General features: G+C 39.2%; 1 protein-coding gene across 36 annotated transcripts in view; it reads right to left on the minus strand.

Annotated features, from left to right (window-relative positions):
- The window catches only part of MBNL1 (muscleblind like splicing regulator 1), a 217322-nt gene that overhangs the window by 176471 nt on the left and 20096 nt on the right, over positions 1–20755 (minus strand). For 22 of the 36 annotated variants that reach the window (XR_013542944.1, XM_020781921.3, XM_020781918.3 and 19 more), the window contains exon 2: positions 1085–2137. The exons of 7 other annotated variants lie outside the window; for them this stretch is intronic. Coding sequence is in view for 28 of the 29 variants with exons in the window: in XM_020781921.3 (XP_020637580.1) it covers positions 1085–1258 (174 nt within the window). In the remaining variant the exon portion in view is untranslated. Of the gene's footprint in view, positions 1–1084; positions 2138–2287; positions 3476–3559; positions 3615–20755 lie in introns of those variants that run through there. 7 more of the 36 variants (XM_078389102.1, XM_078389099.1, XM_078389096.1 and 4 more) reach the window with 2 other exon arrangements.

Genomic DNA, 20755 nt, shown 5'->3' on the forward strand with positions numbered 1-20755 from the left:
GCTTGTCATACTTCAGATGCATACATTACATGAACCACTCCTTTGCGCATGAGCCAAGAAGTAGAGACAGAGATACATGAATAATTCATATCTCCTTTTTCACCTCATCATTTTCAGTAACGTGCAAAGCTACCCTGATTATCAAGCAGATCCAAAACCAAATAAAGCCTGGCTCTTTATATCCATTTCAGTTCCAATAAAACTGTATGGAACTTTTAAGATCAAGAGCATTTTTTAAAAACTATGTTGTTGTTTTTTAAACTTGGGAGGTGGGTTTGAATGCATTCAATTCAGAACGTAGATACGTTACTTCTTTGGACTACAATATCCAGTACCCTTCAGCCATGGTAACCACTGACCCACCAGGCTGTCAATTTCTGTACATTGTAGTAAGGGGTGGGTGGGAATTCCAAGCTCTGATTCAACATACTTTGACACATGACATAATTTGAAACACCATCATCCTAACCATCACATATTTTCTTGAGGCAATTAATGTATCAGTAATACGCACACAACAGCTACCTTTTATGAGAGTGGAAGTCTAGTTTCCAATACTGAGATTGCTACGAGTTACCCCAATCATTAATAATCATAGTAAAATGTTACATAAAAAACTCACACAGGAACAAATTATTCCCAGTCTTTCATCTTCCCACCTGCTGGCTATCCACTAGACTTCATCAGAAAGCCAACTAACTATGGAGAAGACATACAGACCCCACAAGGGCTTTCCACACAAGGAAACAAAAGTTCAGGCCCTATATACGGTATATTGTATTGATATGGACCAACATGACTACTCTTCTTGGATTCACAAACAGTGTTCCTTAAAATCCTAGCTAAAGATAGACTGAAATTCAAAGAATGAAAGAACAGAACAACTCCAGAAAGCAAAATCTGAACTTTCTGAAAACACCAGTGCTTTCCGATTTCTTTAAAACACAGTTCTAATGACTAGAAACCATATCAGTTAGAGTTTAAAATGAGCATCTTCTGAAACTCAGCATTTTAACTTATTATAAATGTTTCAGTCAATACGTGTCTTTTAGCCTTTGGGGAAAAAATGATGATGTTTACTCACTTTCAATGAATCAAAGCAGGCGATTACTCGTCCATTTTCAACTTGGCAGCTTTTCGATGGATGTGCAAATTTACATTCCGTATCTGGCCGTGAGCAAGTCCCTCTCTGGAACTCTCGACACACTTCCAGTGTTAGCCATTTTGTGTCCCGGATTGGTGTGACACTTACAGCCATGTTTCAATTTTTACAGGTAGTTAAAATTGTCAATGAAATGAACAAATTAAAAAAGGAGAAGGCCAAACTGATAAGACTGGAAACGATGAAAAATGTCACCTCCAAAATACTTCCCCAAACCCCAAGCCCAATGTTAAAAGATGTAAAATTGTGGTGTCACAACAGCAAGGAAAGGATTTCTCACTAGAAAGTCACAGCATGAAACTATCAATGATAAGAAGGGGGCAGGTTTTTTTATACTTAGAGAAATGCTGAGATCATAAGTAAAAAGAGCATTTAAAAGGGTGGCCTGGAACTAGCTTTGTGCTCTCAATAACCCATTGTGAGTGCCAAATTGGGACCCAAAACACAAGCAGCAAAATGTGGCAGACCCTTCAACGCAGAATTTCCAAGCGGCTCTTAGGAAAAAGTTGCCTGAAAGGTAATTTCCACAGAGCTGAATTTGCAATGATTACTTTTTCTAATTTATTTTATTTTGGTGTGGTGTGATTGGAATTGATTAGTTTGGCACAGACAGAGGCAGCAGTTTAGAGCAACAAATTGAAGAAATTGTTACTAATTTTTTTTCTCTCTTCTTTAATTTTTTTTTAAATTTCCTTCTTTCTTTCTGGCAGAAGACAGGCTCACTTTTCCAGCAAACTTCTTCTAATTTCTATAAGAACAACTAAAGCTAGCCGAGGGCAATGCCTGATGCTTAGAGCTTTTTCTCTCTTGATTAGAAGTAGAAATGAGGGGAGGGGTGGCTGGGCTAGAGGTGGAGGAGGGTGGATGTGCTGTCGTCGCAGTCTAGCTGGCAGCAAGCAAGGCAAAAAGCAGAGACTGCTCTAGAAGCGGTTCCAAGCAGCAGAGACGTCAGGAAAGGCACTTCTTAGTACCAACCTGTAGAAAAAACAGATATGTTAAGATTTACCAAGCAGCATTTCACTGATGTCTCACAGCATTATAATGTCGCCATGTGCTCCCCTTCAAGTCTACTACTAGGACTAGTACACAGCATGACAGTTTACCAGACTCAAACAAAATACTTACAGTGTAGCATATTGCAGCCAGCCATCGTAGATTTATTAAAAAGGGGGCCGTTTTCCCCTTCTGAAGCAATGCATGATAGAGAGATAACCAATCACAGATAGTGTTGCAGCAATATTCTGGGCAGAAAGCCAATAGTGTGGGCTGTCTTATGAAAGGTCGCGCCTGTCAGACGTTCATTACTATGCTATAAGCAGAGAAAATGTCCATCAGATGCAACTTATTCCACTGCAAGAGGACGACCATGTGGGTTCTGAATTTACCCAACATGCAGCGAGGAGGATTAAACCATGTTAGTTTTCAAACAGCTTCCAACTTGAGCACACCAGTGCCTGCCGGTGGTGCTGAGCCGGAGAGAGAAACAGGAGGAAAAGGAAAAAAAAGAACACAAAGAAAAAAGCTTCCCAACCACAGCTCATTTTTTTCAAAATACAGAAAGAGAGAGAAAGACTGCTTTTTCCCTGCTTTGCACTGAGCACAGCAAGCACAGAACACGCCTACTGTATCTGACAGATGAATATAAAAGGAAAAGGGGAGTTCAGAAATGGTACAGTCTCCTGACCTATCCAATTCACTTCCTTCTGAACCACAAGTCCTGCCTCCTCCAGAGAAAGCTGCACTTTTTTTTTTAAAGTACTGTGGAACTATTCCATTCGGTCAGCACAGACAGTGCCAATCTATCTTTGGCAGGTTAGGCACGAACGAAAAACATCATCTCCTCTCGCCTCACTGCCCCCAGCCAAAACTTAGGTCTTCAGACAGGAGATGGAAGCTATAGTGCTGTCAAGATGCCTAGCAACAGACAAGCCAATCTCGAGGGATCCAGTGATTCCATCAGAGTAACCTTAAATATTAAGCAGGCAGTCTGATGTGAACACCACGGTACGCTTCAGAGCGACACCTCTGAATTAAAGCGATAGCACCATCAAATGCCAAAGGGTTTCTGAGCCTCGTGTTCACCCCACCACAACTGCTCCACGCTGGACTGTATGCCTTAAAATGGCTTCTTTCAGGGAACAGTTTGCTTTGCGTTGTACTAGACAGGAAACTCCTTGCCAGAAAGGGGGGGGGGAGAGATGAAGATGGTAATGATTATTATTCAGAGAGGCAAACAACTGCGGTATTTCTTGGCCCTTGGGAGAGAGAGAAGAGCTGTTGTAAATTTTATAAACCAAATTAACACAAAAGGGCGCCCACAGCTCTACAGTTTTGTTCCATTTTAGTCGGCTCTGAAAATTGCTGCTCCTTGTGTGTTTTCACAAGCACCAAATTTACCTTTTAGGTCTTGTTCTCTCTCTTGTTAAGATTATAGCATCCTTCACACAATCAAAATGTCTAAAATATAAACAAGGCATACATACATACATACATACATACATACATACATACATACATACATACATACATACATACATACATACATACATACATACATACATACATACATACATACATACATACATACATACATATATAATTCTCCATATACATGTATACATGCTTTCACAATTTTCTGCCTTTGCATTTCCAGTTCGCACCAGTCAATTTTTATCAAAATCAAAAGGCGATATCAGCACTTGGCAAGGTTGCAGCCAAACAACGCTGTCTAGGAACTTAAGTTTCCTGAGACAGTGTCTGGCTGCTAGTTCATTCAGCCCATAATTATCAAGTCCAGCTAACAACAGCTCTCCAGGGTTAGAGGCAGGATTCTTTCCTTGGCCTACTTGAAGAACCTGGATAGTCTCTAGTTGACTCCCATCCAAGTACCAACTCTCCTACTTGTTTTTTGGACTCCAACTCTCCAAATCCTCCAAGAACATTCTACGCAGAATTCTGAGACTTCCTACACAGGGACACACACGTACAGATACCTACATTTCACTCACCTGGAACAGGGCCTCTCTTCCAGGCTATCTCCACCCTACATTGTAAAAAGACTGTCCCAGCATTTCCTTGGAGGCTTAGGTTTTTGTGGATTGTACAGGGTGCCATGTAGAAATCTTAATGGGCAGCAACACTACATCTCTCACAAAAACCAAGGTTTACAAGAAAACACTGGGACAGTTTCCTTTTTGGCATCAGACAGATGCTCGAGATAGGCTGGAATATAGGCTCTGTTCCAGGTAAGTGAACTGTAGATGTGTGTCTATGAACAAGAACTGAGGGGCAAACTCTTGGAGAATTCTGAGAGTTAAAATTCCCTCTCCCCAAAAAATAAACAGCTCACTCCTACTAACGATGCCTAATCCGGCATATTTTCTAAAATCAGATGCAATCAATTGTGTCCAGAGTAGCTGTCTTTTTAATCTTTTTAAATGTATTTTTAAACTGGCTTCAAGGGTTATTTAGTACCTTTTAATATACATAATTTTAAAAAGACAGTATTATTTATTGTATTTGTAATATTTTGAATAACTATGTTTTAAAATCATTTCTATGCTATCTTGGGTCTCTCTATAAGGAAAAGTGAGGTATAAAATGAATAAATAAACGGATGGATGGATAGACAGACAGGCTGACAAGGCAGTGGTAAAACACCATCTGCCCTCGGCACTGCCATACTGTACTGATCACAGGTCTTGTCAGTTGTCCACTTTCGGAAGTAAAAACAGAATATGGCCCATCAAGCATCCACTCCCCCCATCAAACCATCCCTACAGATCTGAAGATTGCTATAAATGCACTAAACTTCTTGTGGCACCCTGAAGATTGAAATATCTCACACAGCACAAGTTTCTGTTAACTGTAACTCACTTTACCAGACAAACACAGTCCATATAAGCTTAAAACTGATGAATTTGTTAGTCTCTGAAGTGTTTTGTTGGCTTTGCTGCAAAAGGCTAGCATGGACATTCAACTTGGAAAATTTTAGTCCAGTGCTTGTGTATGAAAAAAGAAGATGAATGCATTGTGTATGCCTGAAAATTAAACCTTCCATGAGCCTCAGTGTAACAATACAGTTTTTATGCCTTTCAAACACCCTTTCAGATTAGCATTCACCTACACTAGAATCTTATACATAACTAATAAAAAGTAAGCCTTTTTAAGTTCAAAGGGTCTTTGTGAACATATAACAATATATGGAAATGCAGCCTTACAGCACAAACCTACAGTACTACTTTATTCTAATCTGAATTAAGTACAGTAGTGGGGAATTCAATGGGGTCTAATGAACCCACAGGTAAATGAGTAGTGCTGCCAGACTTAATCTCAGAAAGATGAAACAGTGAAGTTAGGAACTTTTAACTGCGCACTTCAATGGAGGCTCATTCAAATACCACAGTGCAAGTGCCAAGAGATATGGGAAATGTTAGCATCTTCTTAATATCTTTTTCTTTTTCATAAAAAATAAAAAAACCTGAACTGCAGTACTAACTCACTAGGACACAGAAATATTCTGTGATGAGGTGCAGACTATGCTGCAGCTAACATTGGTATGTTTCTGAACATACCATCTTATGAAAACACTGTCTCAATTCAAGATCTATGAATCTGAAGCACCTTACAACTGCTAACATTCTGTGAGATTACCACTTCATCCTTTAAATGCTCTTTGAAAGAAAATATAAGATTTGTATTTTCAGTAAGTTACAGTATGCACAAGTATAAGTAATCAATCTTACACCATATAAATGAGATTGCTAATGGAATAACATGTCCTGATTACTAATTTCTAGCAACCAAAAATACCTGTTATGTACCATCAAGTCAGAACTGACTTATAGCGACCATTTCAAGGAGTTTAGCTAGTTCCACTTCCCCAGTGAGTTTCCATATCTGAATGGGGATTCAAACCAAGTGCTCCTGAGTTCTAGCCTGTTACTCTATCCACTGGATGTCTCAAAAACTATCTACTGTACAGTGGGGTCTTGACTTGAGAACTTAATCCGTATTGGAAGGCGGTTCTCAAGTCAAAAAGTCTGTAAGTCAAGTCTCCATTGACCTACAGTGCATTGAAAACCGATTAATCCCGTAACAGGCCGTTTTTGTTCCATTTTGGGGTTTTTTCTGGTCTGCAAGTCAAATCTCAGTCTGCAAGTCAAACCTAAATTTTGCGGCCAGAGAAGTCTGTAACTCAAAAAGTCTGTAAGTCAAGCCGTCTGTAAGTCAAGGGTCCACTGTACTGCCATAGATATCAATCTTTTCCCCCTGTCTCAAAATAAACTATAAAACACAGACTTTGCTCTTCAAAATGACAGGTTTGAAAACAGGCCTATGCTTATTACTACCCATTTACTGACACAGTAATAGATACTGTGATTGTTCTCACAAGAAACAGCATGCTATTATCAATTAACAAAGAATCCTCAACATTCTGCAACAGAATTCTCCATTCTGTGCTCCGTATGATGCATTATGGAGGAAGAAACAATTTCATGAGTACAAATAGGTCTCTAAAGGCATGAAATTTCATTCTGCATCCAGAACAATTTGCACTATGCTAATAAAATGCAAATGCTAAAAGTTAAATAATGCTTGTAAAAGTTATTTTCTTGGACTAGAACTCCCAGAATTCTGTAGCCAACATGGTCAGCACCAGAGAGTTCCTTTTTTTCATGCCACAAATCACGAATCTTTATGGTTTGTGCTTTATGTTATGTCATGCGCTCAGTGGGCTCCAAGTACCTACATGTCATTTTTACAAGCAGAGCAAAGACAGTTATCACAGCAGTGTTGCACAGAGAGATACAGTGTTAGATGGATGACAATTCAGAATATTTAAGATATTCCAGCAGATCATCATCATATTTCCTCCAGGCTATTATTCTGAATCTGTTAATGAATAGGAAATTATTTTTCAAATCATGATTAAAAAACCCTTTTGCGAAAAATTTTATGGAATGAGAATGTGCCATTGAGCCATAAGGTACCCCTTTTTGACTGATCTTTCTGTCCAATTTGTGCCTGTCATTCTCGTCCTATTTTGGCAAGCATTAGTATTTTGGTCATGTCATGGCAATACAGTAGCTCCACTTCCTTATTTTGCCATAGACATGGCATTATTCTGTTGAGTATCTAGACAAACCATCAAATGATATCAGTTCCCTAATCCACCCCCATTTGTGATGCTTAGAAAAGCTACATTTCTCAGCTACGATACCTTTTTGGCTGGCAGGCTTTGGCAACTATACTCCAAAAAAGCAATGTTTCAAAGCTATGCCTGTTCCCCGACCTAAGATGAAACAGAGCACTGACTGCCCAGTTGACCGTCCTTGCATTTTTGTTATTGTCCTTGTGATGGTTACAAAAAGGCCTCCTCCCCCACCTAGAGTCTCCCTGGAACAAAGTCTAAAAACTCTTGAACTGCAAATATTTAACCATTGAGAAGTAAGTTCAAGGTTCTCCACCCTGGTGAGGATCTGCAACCTGGCTCTTCCTGATATGACTCTAGTAATTTCAGTGTAGCATGCCATGCAGCATTCAAGACATGTAATGAACTTAATGGGATATATAAAGCAAGTCAAAATAATCACAAACCCATTTCCAAGTTTGTCTTAATCTGTAAACCAATGTGTCTTGCCTTTTACGTTCTCTGAATCCTGCAGCATTTTGATTACAGCCACTGTCTCCTGTTCATACTGCTATCTGTTTTCACATATGCTGAACTACGGGAGTTGGAAGGAGAGTGATGCCCATAAACATTAACTTGGAAGAAGACAAGTTGGAAAGAGTAGAATAAAAAAGAGGGTTGCAAGTTAGGCTGTGAAATTATATTTTTATTTTTTTCACAAAATCTATTTTATGAAAAGGTGGTGTTTTTCCCCCAGCTGTTTTTAAGGCATCTTTCCATTTAGAAAAAGAGAGGAGACTCTTAAGGGAGTTGTCATTTAAAGGGCATTTTAGCCCTATAATGGGGGCAAAGACATGGCATTATTCCGTTGAGTATCTAGGCCAGCCATCAAATTACAGTTTTATATCAGTTCCCTAAATCATAACAATACTTTATGGGCAGTATGTAATCACAAATATTTTGCTCCCGCTGTTAAGAATATAATTGATACAATGCTTGGACAAGAATGATTATGAGCCCAAGTTTTTCTACATGTTATGTGGGCAACTGAGATAAGGCTTTGGCTCCTCTTAGTCATCTTACAAAAATATACTTTTTTTCCACCTTATTCTCAGAGAAAATCCATGCTTCAGATCATACAACTTTGTATTATTGTATTTGCCCTATGATATGTCAATTACCCTGGCTAATTTAAATTTTTAAAAAGAAATTACCCTACTCTAATGCCTATAAGAGCCTTATGGCACAGTGGTTAAACTGCAGTATTTCAGTATAGACCCTGCTCCTGGCCTGAGTTCAATACAGGGCTTAGGTAGCTGGCTCAAAGTTCACTCTACATTCAACCCTTCTGAAGTCAATAAATTGAGGGGGTCAAAGTGTATCCTGCATAATTAAAATTGTAAACTGCCCAGAGAGAGTTTTAAGCACTACGGGGCAGAATATAAGCAGCATATTTTGCTTTATACCAGTGTTTCCCAGCCTGGAGGTCATGACTACCAAAGGGGTCACAAATTGTTTCTGGAGCAGTCACGGGTTGTAGCTCTTGTTTAACTATTTCTTCCTTGAACTTTCAGAGCAAGATATTAAAGTTAATGTACATGTGTACATATGAGAAATAAGACCCATTGTGGGGAGAATAAAGCTTCTACTTTCATTTTATGTGGGAGAGGCGCAGGTTATTTATCTATTATTAAAGGGGTACTGACTCAAAAAACATTGGGAACTACTGCTTTATCCATTAATCAGGGCATTTAAAACATCACACTGTACTAAACTCGCACTGCAGAATACAATGTTTAAAAAAAAAAATCTAAAATGGGACAAGTTTAGCTAGGTGAAAAGAAATTAAATGCATGCCTTCTGCCTTGCAAGACAAACACTTGCCGGAACAGAAAAATCCTCAAACCAAGACATCAAGGGAGAGAATTATTTTACATTCTGGGTGCAGCTACTGAGAAGGACCCTCTTCTCTGCCAACCAACTGCACTTTCGTTGTAACTCAGTACACAGAGAGACTTCCCACCAGGTTTTAATCCTGGGCAGTCTGATACAAGAGGATATAAACCTTCAGGTATCCTGCATCCATGGCATTTATGACTAGCCAAGACAAAACTAGACGCTTTGATTCCCAAAAAGCTCGGTAAACTTGGGTTATATGAGAATGCCGAGATCGCAGTATGGAGCAGCCATATTGGTACTCCACTCAGCTTACCTGAGTTATGTTTTCCTCTGCCTGGGGTGAAATGTCTGGAGGCTATATACATGCTTGGGGTTGTGCCCACCCAGACACAAATACCAACCAGCAGGTTTCCGTTCTTCCAGCAGCAAATGTGGGTTTTCTCTAAATTTTGGCAGCCCAGCTCAAAGCCCAGTTGCCTTGCTTTAGTTGCAGCTCTAAGGCCTGTGAAGCACATTAGCAGTTTACATAGTGCATGGAAATAAACTGGCAACAAGGCCTTTGCTATTGGACAGGTGGAAACTGATCCAATGGGTGACCGGCTACTAACATCCCTGCAGCTCCAATTTCTCCCTCATCTAAACTAAATCATTAGAAAATCAGAAAAACAGTACAGTAGTTGCTCTCCCTGAGCCAGACTTCCACAACTCCGTGCCTTCCAGGTGTGTTGCAGAACATTCATAATCCCTACAGCTTGGTGAAGATGGAAGTTGTAATACAAATCATAGGTGTCAGTTTGCGTGGAGGCTGCACTAGAATTTCCACAAAGGACAAGAAGTGTTGTTTTTTTAATTACCACATTTCTGGTGTTCTTTGTATTTGTCTGTTTGGCAATGATAGAAAATACTCTGCAACATATATGTCTGTGTTTATTTACAGTTGTTGAATACATTAGAAACCTAAAGTTTGTTTCTGTAGAGCAGAAAAATCAAGGAGCCAATGTTATATTAAACTGGAGGCTCATTATTTAAAGATACGAATATGCCCATCGTTAACTTTGATAGCTGAAAATAACAGTAACATTCAATAAACAGGTAGCTACTGTTGGTGTTAGTTCTATTTATAGCCTGTCTTTCATCCAATGAGCTCAAGAGATGTACATGACCCTCTTCCTCCTCACTGCATCCTCATAACAATCCTGAGGTAGATCAGACTTAAAGAAAGTAACTGATCCAAGGTTTTATTAGCATTGGGTAAGGACTAGAACCTTAACCTTTCTAGTCACAATAACATAGTCTAAAACCCATTAAACACCTTACTGTATAGCTGCCATAATAACAGTTAAGCCACATATCTGAAATATAGCCTTAATCAAATTGGGGTTTTCTAAAACAAAACTAAATGAAGAATAATTCTCTACATTTCGAGTATTGAATGTGTAGAGTCTACAATCTTCTACTAGAATGGTGTACTTTGCATCATTCCTCACCACTGGCTATGTTAACTGGGGCTGATGGGAGTTGCAATCCAACAATATCTAGATCCCATCTTGTTCTACACTGCAGAGTGTTAGTGGGAGAAAAGACAATCTTTGCATACATTTTAGCATTTTAGAATAAATCAAATCTTCACTAATTCTTGCTTATGCTTTCTGTTTTTAAGAGTCCAAGCCATTTCCTTTATTGATCTACAAAAGCTGGACAAGGCAAAAGTGAGGCAACAGATACCTTTCAGAAGAGATTCTCAAATATCTACAATTCAGCAAAAAAATTCATGCAAGCATTTGGGAAGGAAAAAGTACACAAAGGGCAAGAAAGTCTTATACACACAGTAATTCAAAGATCCTGATGCTCCAAATATGAACACTGTTTTGATAATGCTGCTTTTCCTGTCCCAGAACTGAAACAATGGCAAAAGCTTATCCAGCCTTCAACAAAAAATCTTAGGGAACACTGCATCTTGTATAGCACAAGTTTGACTGTCAAGGTGCTTCTTGGACTGCAACCCCCAGAATTCATCATAACCAGCTAGATTGACCAGGGTTCATAGGAGGTATAAGGCAAAAGACCCAGAGATATCCCGTTGTACAACCTGATAGAATAACACTGAATGTGTTCATTTTCCAAATCTATGTTAAAAACACTTGCTGTCTTTCTGTGGCACTCATCCATGGCAACACTGAGCTGGCACAATGTCCATTGCATGATTGGAAACACACTTCTCCAGCAAGCACAACATTGCTGCATGCCATTGTACAAGTGACTACACAGGAGAACCCACAATGTGGAGTGCAGAAGCGATTCCTGATCCACCAGTTTACCAAAATCAATGCAAATCAGCAGTGAAGAAACCAGATGGCACTTTCATGAGTGTCAGTGCAATCAAATATATCAATTATCTTCCAATGCAGAACAGCAGATCACTGGCTCTACCAACATTCCCTCTAATTTTCATTCCTGCTGTGCATGCACGCATGCTCCATGCATGCATGGATGGACAGGGCTTCATCCAAAACAGGAAGTAAACTAACTGGCTGCTGGCAGAGCCCCAACAGAGCTCTGTGCGCACGCGCACCTTAGAGGGAACACTGGGCTCTACCTAAAGAGACAGTATACAACGGAATACAACAGTCAAATTTTGGGATCTAGGTCATCTGAACTAATAAAAGATGCAACTGCAAACTGGTTCCAGATTACTTTTAATAATAAAGTTTAGACCATTGTGTTATTGGAGTACAAGAGTACTGGTTGTTTCAATCCAAATGAAAAGACTGACATACACCCACAAATAAATATGCAAATAATGGGTGCTGTAGTATTGATTTAACATACTTGAAGCAGATAACTCAATATTTGCAGAAAGCACAAAGTATCAGCTTTAAAAATTAGAAAATTTGAAATGTTTAAAAATGTTCTGTGTTTAACAGCCTAGATAAAGCTTGAACTATTAACATATAAATGATGGGGCCATTTGGAAAAAGCAAATAACTGTGGTAGTATCATAGAGATTACAGACAAATATTCATCTAAATTATATAAGGAAAGGACCAAAGGGGGGAAATATCCCTGACCTTTAATCTGCCAACCTAACACCAATATCCTGTGCTGGATCACAAAGGTGCAAAGTGGATAAACTGACACTTCAGAAGTTGTGTCATTGGAGTTGATAGTGTCAGAGTATTATCCTCCTACCCTAGTCTTTTTTTCATGTGCTATAGTCTTCTCCCAAAAGTTCTAATAGGGGGATAAATATGTAGAGAAGCTTCATATTTATATTAAGCTTCACAGCATCATTACACAGCTCAATCTTTGACCGTCAACTTGCAACAAAAGAGACATCAGATTCAGTGGTTTCTGAGCCTTCTTGTCCAAGAATATTCCTGTTCATTGTCTTCTTCTATCATACTACAGAACCAGAACTTTCCAGAGGGGTGCTGGAGTCCCTGGTGCAGACTGACTACTCATACTGGGCAAGAGGAGTTTCTGCTCCAGTTAGAAGGTTCTCACAGGCCAACTGGATGGAACTGGGATTGGCCTGGAAAAAAGCACATTTAAAAAGCAAAACAGCCAAACTGTACTCCCACCCCCATCCCCAGTTGATTGACAACCCTCTGTTTCCATTTTAATGTGCTATATTCTTCACATATGCCTTGAATGGTTTCTGCTTTTGTGAATTCAATGCAAGAATTCCAATTAAAGTAGCAAAATGGGCAGTAATTAGTTTATCAGCCAGTAGAAGTGCAGCCAGAGTGATACACCAAGATGAAATTAAATCACAAGTCACAGGATGGATTGTTGGACTTAGAAGTATCTAATAAATAATGTCAAGCTGAGTCACCACCATCCAGAACAGTTTTCTCTTCATCAGCAGTGGCCCTGCGGATGCATCAAGCAGACTCAAAGCAAGATGTGACAGTACTATCTATCCTCTCTTTTTATTAGGTGCTTTGCTAAACTCTGTAATTACCTGGTTCCGTATACAAACGATCCAGCTCGACTGTCATTTCTCTAGGAATTTTTTTTCACTGGCTCAGTATGTTAAATGAGATTCTGTACATCCAACACTCAAGATACTCAGGTTCTTTAACATTAAAGTATATTAACATGAGTTTCACACAGTTCCAGGTAATATAATTTACCACAGAGAAACAGTCCAAAGTCATCTAGCTGCTATACTGGGCTATCAAGATCCTCTGCCCTAAATAAGATTTGTTGCTTCAAATAACACCAGGGTGCTGCTTTATCCTTATTTTTCATCAGGTCTCTTCAGATGTTCTGAAATCCAGAAACATCAACATGGCTACAGCGGAGAGACTGGCCCCACTCCTGCCTCGCCAGCGTTTTTGTAGTTTTAGCTCTACATCAGAGAGGGGCACAAACACCAGGCATGGCTTCTGAGTGGGCGCCCAGAAAAGGAGGCGGAGCAGGGAACCATTGAACACCAAACTGTTCAGCTGGTAAACAAACCAGAATAAACTGCCGCCAAACCAGCAGATTGTGCCCATCTCTACTTCACATATGGAGAGGAGAGGCTTCCTGCTTATCTATAAATTCTACATGTGAGCAGGAACCCTAGAAAATCTTGTTTCTACACACAGGCATGATCTCCTCTGACATCTGACTCCTCGTGTGAGCAAATGACACCGGAGGTGGTTAACTCTTACTTCTCTGCAATCGCGTTTTATTATTCCTGATTTCAGAATGACGGATGACGGCTCCTTTCGTGTTTTCTATTCCCGTCCATTCCTTCTTTATCATGTGCTCTCTTCATTAATAAATCACTTTATTCCCTACCATCAGATAGCAGTGCCTGGAAAAATTCCCTTTTATGATGCAATTCCAAGAATTCCCTGAAATAAGAATTCTCAATGGCAACAAAAGCCAAAAAAGAGTACCGTTGCAAAAGTAATGCAAAAATTTAAAAAATGCACAAAAACTCTCATGAGTGAGGAAATTTATGAAATGCCTCATTCCCATCTGAAGGAAAGCATAAGGTCAAACTTGTATCTCCATTCCATGATAGAAATTGAATAAAGGGAAAATGATGGACCACTGAATCCTTCATAGAACAGCTCTGGCAACACTTGGGCCAGCAGCAAGAAAAACACAAATGTTCAACTTTTTCCATGCATTTTGACTTATAAATATTTGCTTAATAGTAATACATGCATATTTAGCAGTTAGTATTTGTATTTGACATATAATTATTAGTCTATAATAAAAATAAAAATAATAAAAATAAAAATAATATAATTATTTTCACACATGATGGAAAAATATTCAATCTTGCCCACACATCCTGAAGGGGAATATTTGCCTAATAGAAATATATAAATATTTAACTAATAGTTTATATTCTACTTTATTACTTGACGTACAATTATTTTTCCCCTGTGACAGCTAATATGCAACATTAAAACTGACACAATTGTGCAAAAATCCAGTCTAAACTGAAATTCTGGTATAAAAGCTCAGTCTGATCTTGAGCAGTAAAATTATACCAAGCAAAACAATAATCCTTCATTAAAGCAAATTGAAGAATGAATACACTGCACAATATAAAAACGTCATCAGAACCATTCTTAAGAGAGAAATGTGAGTTAACTTCGTAGGGTAGCTTTAAAATATGAGAAGCTCAAATAGCATATAGATATTTTAAGAATGTCTTGCATGCCCTTGGGGCGTTCTTACTAATTTCTATTCTATTCCAAACATGATGGATTCATTCAGAGAATTTCTGAATTACTCATATCTAAACCTAAGGTCATAAAATCCATAGAATCTGTGTGAACAACTAGAGTCTGATATACTCACACAGAGTCTTGAGTAATTCTGAACTTCTCCAGTAACATGAAAAGATCATACTTATGTTTTTGACTCATCTAGTAGTGCATTAACCAAGCAAGGTGGTAAGGCAAACTGTTTGTGAGACAGTCACAGCTACAGCACATGAGAACTAAAAAGCCTGATAACAGTTCAAGCTGCAGGAAGCCAGATTTAGGCTTAATATCAGGGAAAAACTTCTTAACTGTTAAAGCACTATGACAATAGAACCAATTAACTTGGGAAGTGGTGAGTGCTCCAGTACTGGAGACATTGAAGAGAACATTGAACAACCATCTATCAGATCTGCTTTGATTTGGATTCCTGTATTGAACAGGGGGTTGGATTCAGTGGCCTTACAGGCCCCTTCTAACTCCATGATTCTATGAATCTATGAATTGGTTACACATTTTCAACTGGCAAATATTTTGTACTTATTTCTTTTAAAATTTAGTACGATAACTTTTAGGATAAGAATACTCCACCCCTAAAGGGCACAGCATAAAGTGCATTCCATATCCCAGACATGATACCAGGGAGACGCTTCTTCACTGCTCAAAAAATCTCTACCAGACAGTGCAATACTAGATACCAAGACAACAAACCATAACATTCTTCGCCTTCATGATGACAACAGTGAAGAATTTATTGCTGCTATAAGTACAATTCTTGTATTAACAAGAATATTTTGCACAAAATTGCCCACTTTTATGCAAAACTGTACAACTAAAAGAAGGATGACTGTTGCTTTAAGAATTTGCAGCATTAATGGGCTCATGTTTTAATTAACAATCAACTACTCTTTGTATTTGTTTTGTTTATATATATGTTTGTGCATGTCTGCATACCCTACTTCTCAAAGGCAAAATATATTTAGATGTATTTTGCACAAATTACAGAGCTCTTGGGAAAGAGTGGTCATTGTATTACTCTCAGCTGCAGGGAAGGAATCTTAATTTTTTTTTAATTTGTTCTTGATGTGCTCCATCCTAATGACAGTCTAAATCAAATAAACAAGTAATAAAGCAAGTATTCTTCCCACTCGTACATGACACCACTGAGAAGATGTCTTGGAGGCATTTCTTCACCAACATAACTGCACCGTAAGAATGACCTTGATCAACTATATTTGTTATAAAATGTCTGCCATCTGTTTTCTAATCACCTCCATTCTGCAGCCTTTTGCCACTTCTTCCCTTCTTGTTATGCCATAACTGAATACTGGTTTGATTAATTACAGTTTTCTGTTTTGTCCAACTGGACATCACAGTCAGAACAGATTAAGGCCTTCAATCAAACATTAAGCTCCTGGTTTGTTTTGCTCCTGGCAACACTGCTGGTTCAGAAGTAAAGCGAAATATATTTATTTTATTCAGAAAACATAAGCACAAGCTTTAATAGGCTGATCTCTGTACATATAAACCACACCAATGAAAATCAGAAGCCAAGGTATACAGTGTTTTAAAACAACGTATCAAAAGTTAATTGAAAGGCACATTAAAGGCTGACTGTTTCTTTAAAATTTCTAAACAAATAAGCTGTGAGTTTCCTCATTTTTCTGTAGCATTCCAGCAGTAAGAAGCATATTTCCCATACTTTTTCTACCTACAAATAATGTACAAAATTTCTCCAGGCCTCATGCACAGGGTTTAAATAGGAACACAACAGAGATGAGATTCTCTTCCAGCGGTATAGAATTACAAAGCAGGAAAGGATTTGCTAACCTAAAGTCCTTGTCTTATGCTGTCCCAAAGTTCAATCAGTGCCAGTTCATGCCAATCTAACATTTCCTTTAAAATCCACATGGTGGGTGATTTCATAACTTCCCAAGGAAATGTAGTTCATTTTTCTCACAGACAGAAAAGTTTGCTTTTGCAGGTCTGGGTATAACAGGCACATGAGCAAATACTGTGAAAGCAAACTACCTAAGATGGAATTGAGATGTATGAGACTGAATATACTGAGCAAATACTGAGTAAGTTGCTAGTAATGGAAAGTTTATAAAGAACTACCTTGAATCATCAAGCAATTCTATTGTTGTCTGTTCCATCAATAGGAGGATATTTCAGAGCAAGGATATGGTCTAGTAGCTATTTACATACCAAAACAAATTAAGATACGCTCTAAGACAGTAACCATTCTTTGCGAAAGGCTTGCTACAATTCTATATGCTGATTTTCACAGAACTAAAGCTGCAAGGAAGAAAAATGTGACAGCTATCAAACCAGGATGTTTAAAGTGTTTGGGAGTTTAGAACTCTTCCTTTGGAAAACCCCTTAAATAACAACCAGTATACTGTACAAGGATTTCCCCTCCTTCATACATAGCTCTCGTTTGTTGTAAAGGTTTTGACTGAAACAGTGAACTGAAACAATGAACATTTAACAAATCCTACTGGAAATAGATCCACCTAAACATAGATAATATTTTAATTGGAGCAAAAATGCAAATTTTTTAAAAAGTCCCCAAAATTGGCAACTGACATTGAAACTAGTATGGAACACTTTTTCTTGTGAAAATGGCTGAATAGGTATTGCCCCATAACCAGCCAATAAAGAGGTGAGACACGAGAGATAGGGTACAAAAGAGTCAAAACTCTACGAACTATTTTAAACCCTTTAACCTGGTAGGGCCTACAGTAGTGAATGACCCTGGGGCCATGAGCAAGTGGACCATCCAGGCCCCTCCCCTGCCTGGACTGGGTGAGTCCTTGGCCCCGGGACCCTTTTGTACATTAACAGCCTTCTTCCCTGTTTTGGGGAGATCCTCTTCGGTCCATTTGCTGCCCAGGTTCCAGGATTCAAAGCTGGTTGTAGTCCACAGCAGGCTCAGAAGGCAGTCCCTGGCTGGGTTCCTAAATCACATAATTTACAGCAGTGGTTCTTAACCTTGGGTTACTCAGGTGTTTTTGAACTGCAACTCCCAGAAACCCCAGCCAGCACAGCTGGTGGTGAAGGCTTCTGGGAGCTGCAGTCCAAAAACACCAGAGTAACCCAAGGTTAAGAACCACTGATTTACAGGATCCAACCAGGGGGCCTAATCACCCAATGGCACCCTATAAGGTTCACCTTAACCACCTCTCTGCCAGCATTACCCTCCAGATTGTGACCTATTTCACATGACACCATCCGATTGTGACCTATTTCACATGACACCATCCTTGAGCCCCACAGGAAATAGAATGGAACAAATAAAGTTACCTTCCCCCCCCACACACACACCTTTATTTAACATGCCATGGGAAACCTGAGTACAAAATTCCTATCCAGTCAACAAAGCTTGCTCTGGCCTACAGGATGGGGAGGCCACCTGAAACAGCGTGGAAAGAGGTCTGACACTGTATTGGAACTGGCCTTTAAGGTTTTTCTCCGTTCCCCCAATACTGCCCCATAATGATGCAACTATGGCACTGAGCATGCCCTGTTTCCTACTGCTGAAGCAGAGGAATCCTCCGCCTCCAGCTTAGGTGTACAGCAGCCAGAAGATAGAGGCAGCAGTACTTCTACCTTAAATATTATGCCACCGTGCCATTCAGAAACAACTATGGCAGCTCAGAAATAGCAGTGGAAAAGTATCACTTATTTTGGTTTTAGAAAAGTCAAACAGCACATTCACTTTAAGCCTAAAATGGGTGGAGCTGTGGCCTTCCAAATGTTGCAGGAGTTAACTCACACTGAACATAGCCTATATTGCCAATGAGGAAGGAATACAGGTTTTGTGACATTAGTACAGTATAATGAGCACAGTATAATGAGCACAGTAGCCACTGGGTCCCCCTCTGAGGGAAAAGGCAGGATAGAAACTTGTAAAGAATAGCATCCAGAGGGCAGCATGTTCTCCATTGTAGACTTAGTAAGAAGTCACATATAAGAGGACTATGTGATCACGCACATAAGTTGGCTTCCCAGATCCTAACTGATACAGAATACGTAACAATCTTTCAGAACAAAGGCCGTGCATCACTCTTTGGGAGATCCCCTTCAACCTAAGTTAAAGACTATTAGTGGACAGCAATGTTTTTTTTAACACAATGGCCCAATTCAGATACAAGTGGATACCATGGCTTCCCTCTAAGTAAGTAGCCATCACCTTGGTCTAAACTTTCCATTCTTTTCCTCTCCTGCATACCGGTGCACAATAACAGACACTTCTTTTTCGATTTTAAACAGACCAGACATGCTCTTAGCGTGCAAATTGGGGGAAGGGTGGTTTGCAGGCAAAAACAACCCAGAATTCATTGCTAGTTTCAGACGGTGGCTGCTTCTCACTAACCACCATTTATATTTATTTTATCCAGTCCTGTTGCAAAAGAAAGACCAACTATATTACATGTGTACACAGGAGTTCAGCTTAAGTGGGAGAGCTGCAGAAGGAAGGGCAAGTCTAAGACTTCGATCTAGCTATCTGCTCCAAACTAGTACAATAATAACAGGCCTGGAAATGTTTATTTAACTATAGCTCCCACAGTCTTCCTGCAAGTATAGTCATTAGCTATGTTGCTGGCATAGGGAGCTGGGTAGCTGTAGTTTTGTTTGGTTTTTTTATTTTTTAAAGCAACATTTCCAAGTGCTCAATAAAAATATTTGGTGGCTGGATAGATCAGTGGTTTAGGTATCTGGCTACAGGGAGTCTGATTACCCACAGTGTCTCCTGCGAGTAGAGTCAGCCTGTGTGGCTTTGGGCAAGTGGCACAGTCCCAGGGCATTCCTAGAAGAAGGGAATGGTAAACCACTTCTGAGTATTCTATCTTGAATATCCTGCAAAGAGTCACCATAAAAGCAAATGTGTACTGTTTTTTGTTGTTTAGTTGTTAAGTCATGACCCCATGGACTAGAACACGCCAGGCCCTCCTGTCTTCCACTGTCTCCCGCAGTTAGCCCAAAGTCATGTTGGTAGCTTCCATGACACTGTCCAACCATCTCATCCTCTGTTGTCCCCTTCTCCTATTGCCTTCACACTTTCCCAACATTCCTAACATAAGGGTTATCAAAAGAATTATTCACTGACTAGTATTCTGAATTAAAAACAATAGAAGTCTATGTTTTAAACTAAAATCTAGTTGTAAGCACTGTTGTTGGAAACAGGAAAACTTTTCAGAAAGTCTGCTGCCTGATTCATCAAGTTTCCGATGCTCAAAAAATCATGGAACACCCATCAGAAACAACATACAAAAGGTTTTTAAAAATTATGAAGCATCTATGTTCAAATATTTAAAGTGATGTTTCCCTTTCCTTAAGCAAAGTATTAATATTTTGAATTCATTTCTCCCTAAATCTGAACTTATAGGTGTTACAGTGGACCCTCGACTTACAGACGGCTCGACTTACAGACTTTTCGAGTTACAGACTTCTCTGGCCGCAAAATTTAGATTCGACTTGCAGATGGAGAATTGACTTACAGACCAGAAAAAAACCAAAATGGAACAAAAATAGAATAAAAACTGCCAGTTATGGGATTAATCGGTTTTCAATGCATTGTAGGTCAATGGAGATTCGACCTACAGACTTTTCGACTTGCAGCCACCGTTCCAATACGGATTAATTCCGTAAGTAGAGGGTCCACTGTACTTCCCTCATCACTTTATTTAGCGAAGACATATCTATTGTGGAGCTAAAAGTTGGAGCTATTTATAGTTGAGTTATTGAGTGCTCTTAGTTGTATTCATGTGCTTCCATCTTCACAAAGTGTTCAAACTTAACAAAAAATCAAGAAGCACTGAATTTCCTATGCAAAAGAGAGAA

Source organism: Pogona vitticeps, chromosome 3 (genome assembly GCF_051106095.1).
Source record: "Pogona vitticeps strain Pit_001003342236 chromosome 3, PviZW2.1, whole genome shotgun sequence".
Classification (NCBI taxonomy): domain Eukaryota; kingdom Metazoa; phylum Chordata; class Lepidosauria; order Squamata; family Agamidae; genus Pogona; species Pogona vitticeps.